General features: G+C 42.9%; 1 protein-coding gene across 3 annotated transcripts in view; it reads left to right on the top strand.

Annotated features, from left to right (window-relative positions):
• The window catches only part of mybpc2a (myosin binding protein Ca), a 182,255-nt gene that overhangs the window by 69,936 nt on the left and 100,045 nt on the right, over positions 1-12,274 (top strand). For all 3 annotated transcript variants that reach the window (XM_034190181.1, XM_034190180.1, XM_034190182.1), the window contains 4 exons: positions 4,034-4,117; positions 4,204-4,352; positions 8,057-8,174; positions 8,413-8,461. In XM_034190181.1, the coding sequence (XP_034046072.1) occupies positions 4,034-4,117; positions 4,204-4,352; positions 8,057-8,174; positions 8,413-8,461 (400 nt within the window). The remainder of the gene's footprint in view (positions 1-4,033; positions 4,118-4,203; positions 4,353-8,056; positions 8,175-8,412; positions 8,462-12,274) is intronic.

Raw genomic sequence — 12,274 nt, 5'->3', positions numbered from 1 at the left:
CTTAAAAAAAACCATGCCTTGACACTTCTGTTCTAGCTAATTTTTAGACCTTTAAAATTTGTCTTTTATTTCAAAAATTATTGAAGAAGTTGTTTTTAAACAGTTACAAGTGTTCTTAGATAGTAATTTTATTCTTGAAAAATTTCAGTCAGGGTTCAGAACAAGGCACAGCACATAATCTGCACTCCTCAAAGTCCACAACGATGTGGCTCTGTTGCTTGATGCTAAATGTCCAGTTCTTTTAGTGTTTCTTGACTTGACAGCAGCATTTGATAATGTTGATCACAGGATTCTCTTGTCTCATTTAAAGCACCATGTGGGCATTTGTGGCACAGCATTAAAGTGGTTTAGTTCCTATCTAATGAACAGAACATTTTCTGTCATGATAGGTGACTTGTCCTCCTCTGCTGCAACCTTGTCTTGTGGAGTACCCCAGGGTTCCATTTTGGGCCCCATTTTGTTTTGTCTCTATATGTTACCACTGGGCTCCATTATGGAGAGACATAACATGTCTTTTCCCTGCTATGCAGATGACCTGCAGATTTATCTGCCAGTGTCTTCAAATACAAATGACGCTATCAGACGTTTGTCAGACTGCATGGCTGATATAAAGCTGTGGCTACAGCAAAATTTTCTTCATTTGAACGAGGACAAAACTGATTACATTTTGTTTGGTGACCCTGCTCTTCTAGGTTCTGGTTTGTTGTCTGCATCTTTGAAACCTATACATCCCCTGGCAAAAATTATGGAATCACCGGCCTCGGAGGATGTTCATTCAGTTGTTTAATTTTGTAGAAAAAAAGCAGATCACAGACATGACACAAAACTAAAGTCATTTCAAATGGCAACTTTCTGGCTTTAAGAAACACTATAAGAAATCAGGAAAAAAAATTGTGGCAGTCAGTAACGGTTACTTTTTTAGACCAAGCAGAGGAAAAAAAATATGGAATCACTCAATTCTGAGGGAAAAATTATGGAATCACCCTGTAAATTTTCATCCTCCAAATTAACACCTGCATCAAATCAGATCTGCTCGTTGACATTGACCCTATGTGTCTTTTTGCAAGGAATGTTTTTGCAGTTTTTGCTCTATGGCAAGATGCATTATCATCTTGAAAAATGATTTCATCATCCCCAAACATCCTTTCAATTGTCCAAAATATCAACGTAAACTTGTGCATTTATTGATGATGTAATGACAGCCATCTCCCCAGTGCCTTTACCTGACATGCAGCCCATATCATCAATGACTGTGGAAATTTACATGTTCTCTTCAGGCAGTCATCTTTATAAATCTCATTGGAACGGCACCAAACAAAAGTTCCAGCATCATCACCTTGCCCAATGCGGATTCGAGATTCATCACTGAATATGACTTTCATCCAGTCATCCACAGTCCACGATTGCTTTTCCCTAGCCCATTGTAACCTTGTTTTTGTTGTGAAAGTGTCGTGACACGGACCCACAACAGGGGGCGTAAATGAACGGACAATGAAAGAGTCAAATATGAACACTTTACTGTTGTGAAAAGCACAACCAAACACAGCAGATTACAGAATAAGTACAATAGTCAATTAGCAAAGGTGACGTGTGGGCAGGCTCGAGGATAGAAGATGTCTGTCCTGAGAAGAACCGGAACCACACGATTTCCTCCGCCGCCGAACCCGGAGAATACTGGAGCCGCCAAATCCCGAACACCCCAGGTGGCTACTGTCTCCGCGTGTCGGATCTGGTACTGCTGGCGAGGAGCAGAGACAATCAGATGTGGGTGTGTGAACACCCCGTAACAACAACGGTGGGAATTCCACCTCCACCTCTAACACACACTCGTGCAGTGTCTGTTTAAACCACTTATCTGACGGGAAGTAGGACGAAACAGTCGCGACCCACGCCGGTCCTCTGGCTGCAACACAATAGCACTTGGAATCAATCAATGCCGGCAGAGAAAGTTACCTCCTAAGGTAGACGATATCTCGGCAACGAGGTGGAGATGACGTCCGGTCTTTATGGAGTGGGATGATGACGTGTAGATGGGTGACAGCTGTCAAGAGATAATGAGTGACAGCTGTCACCCCGGCTGTGTCCGTGGTGGCAGCACCCTCTCGTGCCTGAAGCCCGCACTTCAGGCAGGGCGCCCTCTGGTGGTGGGCCAGCAGTACCTCCTCTTCTGGCGGCCCACACAACAGTTTTATTCTGTTTAGGTGTTAATGATGTCTTTCGTTTAGTTTTTCTGTATGTAAATCCCATTTCCTTTAGGCGGTTTCTTACAGTTCGGTCACAGACGTTGACTCCAGTTTCCTCCCATTCGTTCTTCATTTGTTTTGTTGTACATTTTTCGATTTTTGAGACATATTGCTTTAAGTTTTCTGTCTTGACGCTTTGATGTCTTCCTTGGTCTACCAGTATGTTTGCCTTTAACAACCTTCCCATGTTGTTTGTATTTGGTCCAGAGTTTAGACACAGCTGACTGTGAACAACCAACATCTTTTGCAATATTGCGTGATGATTTACCCTCTTTTAAGAGTTTGATAATCCTCTCCTTTGTTTCAATTGATATCTCTCGTGTTGGAGCCATGATTCATGTCAGTCCACTTGGTGCAACAGCTCTCCAAGGTGTGATCACTCCTTTTGAGATGCAGACTAACGAGCAGATCTGATTTGATGCAGGTGTTAGTTTTGGGGATGAAAATTTACAGGGTGATTCAATAGTTTTTTCCTCAGAATTGAGTGATTCCATATTTTTTTTTCCCTCTGCTTGGTCTAAAAAAGTAACTGTTACTGACTGCCACAATCTTTTTTTTCTTGATTTCTTATAGTGTTTCTTAAAGCCAGAAAGTTGCCATTTGAAATGACTTTAGTTTTGTGTCATGTCTGTGATCTGCTTTTTTTCTACAAAATTAAACAACTGAATGAACATCCTCCGAGGCCGGTGATTCCATCATTTTTGCCAGGGGTTGTAGTAAGAAATCTTGGGGTGGTATTTGACAATTCTTTTAGATTTGACAAACAAATTGACAGCATGGTAAGAACAAGTTTTTATCAGTTGCGTCTTTTATCTAAGGTTAAACCATTTTTAAACCACACTGACCTTGAAAAAAACTATCCACACTTTTATCAGCTCTAGAATTGACTATTGTAATGCCCTTTATGTTGGCTTCCTCAGACATCTCTGAGTCCTCTCCAGCTGGTGCAAAACACTGCAGCCCGATTTTTAACAAACATATCAAGACGTCAACACATCACCCCAGTTCTTTTTAATTTGCACTGGCTTCCAGTCTCTTTTAGAGTTGATTTTAAAATTTTGATGTTTGTCTTTAAAGCCCTTAATGTCCTGGCCCCTCCTTATTTGACTGAGCTTTTGCATCCTTGTGTCTCAAACAGGTCTTTGAGGTCTGTAAATCAGCTTTTACTGGAAGTGCCCAGGTCCAGGTCTAAACGCTGGGTGATCGGGCCTTCTCTGTTGCTGGGCCCAAACTTTGGAATAAATTGCTCCCTGAAATGAGAATCATCTCTGACTTAGAGCTTTTTAAGTCCAGGCTCAAGACGTATTTGTTCAGGCTGACTTTTAACACTCAGTAGCACGATGGCGCTTTATTTTATGCTATTAAATGTTTTTATGCACATTTTATTTAATTGTTTTTGTAATGGTTTTACTGTTGGATATTTGTTTTTACCATGTTTTGTTTTTACATTTTGTTGTAAAGCACTTTGGTCACTTTGAGTGTTGTAAAGGGCTCTAGAAATAAACTTGATTGATTGATTAACCTGCAACATGTTCCCCAACCCAACATGCAAATTTGGAATGCCTCGTTTAGTCATCGTTACCTGGGATCTTAGTAAATCAGGACCTAAAAACAACATGTGCTCACTCAATGAACCCCAACATTAACATTAACTGTTGATTTGGGGGTTTGCCTGATCTTTTTGTCTCCTGTTGTTCACAGCGTTTGTTTTCTGCTCACAGTATCTGTCTTCATGTGTCGCATCGTCCAGTGTAATTTATCCACTGTCATCCCTTCCAAACTGTTCACAGAGCAAGTACCAGGTGAAGGTCCTCAGTTTTCTGAGCTGACTGGTCTGTTTGTTTTGAAGCCTGAAAGTGCCACAGCAACTAAAGGTCTGGTGAAATTATCTGTGATAAAATCCCGAATGATTTCCAAAATTAAAATATGTATAATTGTTGTGTTTGCACTGTACTGGCAGGCAAGAACATCACGTTTGTGGCTAAAGTGGATTCCTCCAGCCTGACAAGAAAGCCAAAGATGAAGTGGCTGAAGGGAAAGTGGCTCGACCTCGGCAGCAAAGCCGGAAAGCATCTGCAGTTCAAAGAATCTTATGACAGGAACACCAAGGTACTGATAAGCGCTATTTATTTAATGCTGATGCAAAGGCATCGAGGCTGCATTTTACTGAATGGTACGCGCCATCTTTCAACTTGTGCAAATATTCTTCCCGTTGCACTCAGCCACATTTATGATTAGTAAAATATGACACCCAAATACATCCATGTAATTTGATAACGTACTTAAATTCAGGTGTTTTCAGCAGTTGATGTTGGAGTTTTCCTCAATCGAACAAAATATTGCAATAGGAAGTTGTCCAATTCTTCATCTGATAGTGCTTCTATGGCTGCTAAATATGCCCCTTGAACACTGTGGCTACTGGATTTAGCTTCCTCATATCAGGGAAGCATTTTCATGGAAAAGTATTTGAGTAGCAAAATGTATAGAACCAAAATGCACAGTAATTAGAACCAAAATGCACGGTCAATAGAACCAAAATGCACGGTCAGTAGAACCAAAATGCACGGTCAATAGAACCAAAATGCACGGTCAGTAGAACCAAAATGCACGGTCAATAGAACCAAAATGCACGGTCAATAGAACCAAAATGCACGGTCAGTAGAACCAAAATGCACGGTCAATAGAACCAAAATGCACGGTCAATAGAACCAAAATGCACGGTCAGTAGAACCAAAATGCACGGTCAATAGAACCAAAATGCACGGTCAATAGAACCAAAATGCACGGTCAGTAGAACCAAAATGCACGGTCAATAGAACCAAAATGCACGGTCAGTAGAACCAAAATGCACGGTCAATAGAACCAAAATGCACGGTCAGTAGAACCAAAATGCACGGTCAATAGAACCAAAATGCACGGTCAATAGAACCAAAATGCACGGTCAATAGAACCAAAATGTTTGATGTAAAATATATTCATTCAGATTTCAGAAAAGCAGTAAGCACAATGTTTTATTTTTGGAAAATAAGACAACATATTTATCATATGGATGATGGAAAATAGGAGCAGGTGCTGTGGTTGAAGTTGCGTGTCGCATGGTATGAACTCTCTGTGGGTTTCTTTCATTGCCAAATCAAATATCCGCTAAATTCACAGTACAGATCAGATGCAGTTCAAAGTTAGTCTGTTCATTGAGAGCCTCGATTTGCACCTCATTGTCACAAATGAGTGTGATTGAGGCACTTTTGATTGAGATATAATGCAAACTGTACACCAAAAGGGCTTTTCAATATTAAATTCAAATGTCCACGAAATCCACAATCTGGATCAGATCTGGATCAAACTTTGTCAAGTGATAGTGAGCACCAGTCTTCACCTCACATTGAAATATGAGAGTGATCGGGGTACGTTTGATTAAGATATAATGTAAAATATAGATTAAATGGGGTTTTCAATGTTAAATTTAAATTGCCATAAAATCTGTAATCTGAATCAGATCTGGATCAACCTTTGTCAGTCGATAATGGATACCATCCTACGTAACACTCTCAAATATTTTTTGATGGTGTTATGAATTTTTGATAATTTGTTCATTGTTAAATAATAGGGATGTTTCCAATTTTCTAAGATTTTTCCTGACTTTGACTTTTGACCTTGAAAATTGAATCCGTTCTTGCCTATCAGGACATGAATCCTTTGTAAAAAAAATTCATAATGATATATGAACAATTGTAGGTTAAAGGTTGTTCACAAACAGACAAACAAATAAACAGGGCTGAAAACATAACCTCTGCCCGACGTCGTCGGTGGAGATGATGATTCATAGAATACGTGATGTTGAGCCACCCGCCCGCCCCAACACAGTCTGGTGCTCACGTGTGGTAAAGATGTTATTGTGGATGACTGTGAGAAGAATGCATGTGGTACTGAGATGTGGTTCCATGATAGCTACATCTGTGCACATGAGTTATTACTTAATTAATCATATTCTAGTTAGGCTTATGTGGATGCAGGGACAACCACCAGAGTCAGTATGATGTGTGAAAAGACCTGGATTCTTGATTTAATATACAGTCACATGTTAATTCAAATTCAGTTCAGTTTATTTATTTAATGCCAAACCACAAATGTAAGCTCTAACATTACCCAACCCATACTGGTACCAGTACTGTAGTACAGTAAAACTTCAACAGGTGCTGTATAGGAAGAAACATCAAGCAGACCAGACTCAAAGGGGTCACCATCTGTTTTGGCTGTACTACCAATAACAGAACACCAAGTAAAACAAAGTACAACAAAGAACAGTCAAACATGCAGAGACAGAGAGAAGTCCAGTGGTCGTGTTCACCAAATGTCCAAACAATCAAGTAGTAAAGATTCTGAACTTGTGAAGAAGAACATAATTTGGGATCATCGGTGAGTTCACAGCTCTGATTCTTGGCCTCTCTTTGCACTTTTGTTGTCTGTGCCTTAAGAGAATCTTGTTATAGTCACATTAATAAGTCATTAGCCACCTTGTTTGAGCAAATGGCCAAACTGGTCATTTGTAACTGCATCTAGATGAAACCTTGGCAGTTAGATTCATGTCTCTGGGAGCTCAGCCAATGAGAAGACAGACATATTTGGAAGCACAGAGGTTGGATCACCAATGTGTAGACCTGGGTCATGCTGCCTGCTCGTGTCCTTGGACAAGACACTTCACCTGTATTGTTCCAGTCCATCCAGCTATCAATGACCTTTGCGTGGGGAAGCAACCTGCAGTGGAGTGGTGTCCCAGCCAGGGGGAGTTGTACATTCCCATGTGCATGCATCAGGGTAAAGTATAGAGATAAGAACCAGCACCTACGGGCCCTAGGGACTGGGTAGGACGTCTATCCATATGCTTAATCAGAACAATACAAATAAACCTTGAAGCGTCTTCAGAAAGAAGAAGCAAGAAAAAATAAAGCTGGCAGATGTAGGATTTACCTGCACGTGCATGTTACTCCTGTCCTCAAGTCTCTACATTGGCTTAAATAAATTACAACATCCTCGTGCTGAGCTTTAGAGCTCTACATAGGCAGTCACCGGAACACCTTAAGGACCTTATCCAGCCTTATGTTTCCAGCAGGAGTTTGAGGTCTTCCAATCAGAACCTGCTGATGGTTCCCCAAACTTGTTTCAAAACTCGAAGGGACTGATCCTTTAAAGCTGTGGCACCTCGCCTCTGGAATGAGCGTCCCTGTTCCCTTCGCTCACTGGTTTCTGTGGATGCTTTTAGACAGCAACTAAAGATTTTTTTTCAAGCTGGTGTTTTAGTTTCAATTATTTTACTGTTTTTATATTTGTATGTGTTTTTTTATTCTGTATTTATATCGTGTGAAGCACTTTGTGACCTTGGTCTGTGGAAAGTGCTATGTAAATAAAGCTTACTTACTTACTTATGTAGACACGTGGGCATGCTGCCAGTGCAGAATCAAACTGCTTAAGGCGCTAGAAGGTATTTCTAAACCCTGTAAATGTTAGATTCCATTTGTTCTTTGCATATTGCACGAGATAATGAAAGCTGAATGTTGGCCTAATCGCTAAAGTCTCTTTTTATTATCTGGTGTGGACACAAATCATTTGTGGCCTGCAGAGCGGCACCGTTCAAATTCTGATTTCAGATGTCATAAGAAAATCCAGCATAATCAGCGTTTTGATCAAAGGTATTTTCTGCCTGATGATGTTTGATTGCGTGTAGTCCGTGTACCACGTGGGCGTGTACTGCATACCTGTGCACTGTAGTTCATTGTATTATTTTTTTTTTTTTTTTGCATAATCTCCCCCGTCAGATCTACACCTACGAGATGAGCATCATCAAAGTCGTGGATGGAGATGCAGGTGGATACCGCTGTGAGGTCACCTCCAAAGACAAATGCGACAGTTGTGCATTCGACGTCTCTGTGGAGGGTAAGTCTGGAGACGACGATTAATCACATTATTGTCATCTTCTATTCATCGGATCAACCATTACTATGTAACTGGCTTTGTCAGCCAATAACTCAGTGAGTGCTGTGCACATTAGGTCCTATCCTTTAATGGCCTAGCGAGGTCATCAGCCCATTATTTCTTTGCCACTGACACCTGCTGCGTAATGAATTAACTGAGCCCAGCTCCCACCAATCTCTCTCCTTCTGTCTGCTTTCAGCTGTACAAGACGAGCAGCAGGGCAACATCTTGGAGGCGTTTAAGCGATCGTGAGTGTCAGTGTCAGGGAGGGTGTGCTCAACACGTCACCCGTCACCCCGTCTGCCATATGTTCCTTTGTACATCACTACCTCTGAGCGCCTGTCAGTCTCAGCGAGTGCCTCTGCTGTGTGTCTGTCTATCCTTCATTTCTCGCTGACGTTGTGCGTATCAGTCTGGCTGCTATCGCACGCTGCTTCACTCACATATTGGTGCATCTGACGCTTTGCATCTAACGCCTTCACCCCGAGCCCTCAGGGTTTTGTATCTGTTGTTTCTTTGCATGTCTGTGAAACTTTTTGAAATCTCTTAAAAGATTTTTTTTTCTGTGCATATTGCAGCTGCGTGTGTCTTTGAGCGCAGTCCTCTAAGCTGTGAAAAACTGAAAATTACAGGCATGTGTTTTATACATACATACGAGGGCTGTCAATAAAGTATAGGTCCTTTTTATTTTTTTCAAAAACTATATGGATTTCATTCATATGTTTTTACGTCAGACATGCTTGAACCCTCGTGCACATGCGTGAGTTTTTCCACGCCTGTCGGTGACGTCATTCGCCTGTGAGCACTCCTTGTGGGAGGAGTCGTCCAGCCCCTCGTCGGAATTCCTTTGTCTGAGAAGTTGCTGAGAGACTGGCGCTTTGTTTGATCAAAAAAATTTTCTAAACCTGTGAGACACATCGAAGTGGACACGGTTCGAAAAATTAAGCTGGTTTTCAGTGAAAAGTTTAACGGCTGATGAGAGATTTTGAGGTGATACTGTCGCTTTAAGGACTTCCCACAGTGCGAGACGTCGCTCAGCGCTCTCAGGCGGCGTCATCAGCCTGTTTCAAGCTGAAAACCTCCACATTTCAGGCTCTATTGATCCAGGACGTCGTGAGAGAACAGAGAAGTTTCAGAAGAAGTCGGTTTCAGCATTTTATCCGGATATTCCACTGTTAAAGATTTTTTTAATGAAAGACGTGCGGACGGGTCCGCGCTCCGCCACAGGAAAAACACCTCTGTTGGAAGCCTTAAGGACAAGTTGGAACATGTCCTGCTGTTAAACAATTTCTCATATACTCACTCCACTGAAAGCCATCAAAAGCCGCCTGGATTTTACAAATGGTTATCAACACGGAGGTGTTTTTCCTATGCCGCCGCACCGCGTCGGCTGCGTCCCGACGCGCGGACCTGTCCGCACGTCTTTCATTAAAAAAAATCTCCTTTAACAGTGGAATATCCGGATAAAATGCTGAAACCGACTTCTTCTGAAACTTCTCTGTTCTCTCACAATGTCCTGGATCAATAGAGCCTGAAATGTGGAGGTTTTCAGCTTGAACAGGCTGACGACGGCGGCTGAGAGCGCTGCACGACATCTCGCACTGTGGGAAGTCCTTAAAGCGACAGAATCACCTCAAAATCTCTCATCAGCCGTTAAAATTTTCACTGAAAACCAGCTTAATTTTTCGAACCGTGTCCACTTCCATGTGTCTCACAGGTTTAGAAAAAATTTTGATCAAACAAAGCGCCAGTCTCTCAGCAACTTCTCAGACAAAGGAATTCCGACGAGGGGCTGGACGACTCCTCCCACAAGGAGTGCTCACAGGCGAATGACGTCACCGACAGGCGTGGAAAAACTCACGCATGCGCACGAGGGTTCAAGCATGTCTGACGTAAAAACATATGAATGAAATCCATATAGTTTTTGAAAAAAATAAAAAGGACCGTTGCTTTATTGACAGACCTCGTATGACATAGAAGAGGAAAAAAACACACACACATAAGTCACACCAGAGTATAAGCTGCACCTGTTAAAAAATACCTCTTGAAAACAAAAAATCCATACATAAGTCGCACTAGAGTATAAGATGCACCTGTCAAAAAATACCTCCTGAAGAGGAAAAACCACACATAAGTCACACCAGAGCATAAGTTGCACCTGTTAAAAAATACCTCTTGAAAAGGAAAAATCCATACATAAGTCGCACTAGAGTATAAGATGCACCTGTCAAAAAATACCTCCTGAAGAGGAAAATCCATACATAAGTCGCACTAGAGTATAAGATGCACCTGTCAAAAAATACCTCCTGAAGAGGAAAATCCATACATAAGTCGCACTAGAGTATAAGATGCACCTGTTAAAAAATACCTCCTGAAGAGGAAAAATCCATACATAAGTCGCACTAGAGTATAAGATGCACCTGTTAAAAAATACCTCTTGAAGAGGAAAAATCCATACATAAGTCGCACCAGAGTATAAGATGCACCTGTCAAAAAATACCTCTTGAAGAGGAAAAACCACACAAGTCGCACCAGAGTATAAGTTGCACCTGTCAAAAAATACCTCCTGAAGAGGAAAAACCACACAAGTCGCACCAGAGTATAAGTTGCACCTGTTAAAAAATACCTCTTGAAAACAAAAAATCCATACATAAGTCGCACTAGAGTATAAGTGTTGTGTGGGCCGCTGAAGAGGAGGTACTGCTGGCCCACCACCACCAGTCGGCGCCCTGCTTGGAGTGCGGGCTTCAAGCATGAGAGGGCGCCGAGACAGAGAGTGACAGCTGTCACCAATCACCACCAGCTCCACAAAAGCCGGATCATTACTCCACCTCCTCGCCGAGAAATCAGCTACCGCTGAAGGTAATTTCTCCGCTGTGAGTAAGACTGTGTCTTAACCTGATCTTTGTCTGCAGCCTTTTTCCTGAAGTCGGAGATAACTGGAGTGGCGTGTAGTGGGAGCAGCGACGTCTTCGCCTCCCACTCCATCCAGATAAGTGACTGACAGGAGCTGCTAGAGTGTTCCTATTTCGGAGGTGGAGGTTTTCCCTCCTTGAAGACCTGCAGAAAAAGGATTACTGAGTGTGTGGATACACACTCACCATAACTGTTTTGTCATCTTCTGCCAGCAGTACCAGGGTCTGCAACCGAAGACGGTGACCACCTGGGGACTCAGGACTTGGCGGCTCCGGTGTTCTTCAGGCCGTTGGTGGTGGAAGCTGTGTGGGTCCCGGCTCTCCGATCGCCAGAGGTCTCCTATCTTTGAGCCTGCCCGCACGTCACCTTGTGTACAATTGGCATTATCTGTGTCTGTATTTAGTTGTGCGATTCACAACATTAAATTGTTGCTCTTTGTCTTATCCATTGTCCGTTCATTTGCGCCCCCTGTTGCAGGTCCGTGTTACGACCCGAACAGGATTTCTCGGCCATTCATCATGGATCCCGAGGGGCGTCAACCACAGCTTGAACAGCCAATGGGAGAACAAGGAGCGCAGGCGTCAGCAGGAGGCGTGGTGAGTGATCTGCAGCAAATCCTTACCGCTTTCACCGCTCAGTTAAATCTGGTAACCGAGCAGAATGCAGTCCTCAATCGGGGAGTGGAGGCTCTCACCGCCAGAGTGGAAGCGCGCGACTCGAGCGCTGCTGCAGTGACTCCTCCTGCTGGCTCTGGGCCACAGATAGACGTTCCACTGGCCGTTCAACAAACCCCCCCACCGTCCCCTGAAGCTTACATAAGCCCTCCAGAACCGTACGGAGGCTGTGTCGAAACGTGCGCAGACTTCTTAATGCAGTGTTCGCTCGTTTTTTCACAGCGTCCAGTTATGTACGCATCAGATGCCAGCCGGGTGGCTTATGTGATTAATTTGCTTCGAGGTGAGGCACGCGCTTGGGCTACGGCACTTTGGGAACAGAATTCGTGGCTCCTGACGTCATACGCTGGGTTTGTACAGGAATTCAAACAGGTGTTTGATCATCCCAACAGAGGCGAGACCGCCTCGAGCGTGCTGCTGTCAATGAGACAGGGGCGCCGAAGCGCAGCTGATTATGCAGTCGACTTCCGC

The sequence above is a fragment of the Thalassophryne amazonica genome, chromosome 16 (assembly GCF_902500255.1).
Source record: "Thalassophryne amazonica chromosome 16, fThaAma1.1, whole genome shotgun sequence".
NCBI classification, from domain to species: Eukaryota; Metazoa; Chordata; class Actinopteri; order Batrachoidiformes; family Batrachoididae; genus Thalassophryne; species Thalassophryne amazonica.
Note: the sequence above shows the minus strand (reverse complement) of the source record. Positions and strands in the feature narration are given on the sequence as shown.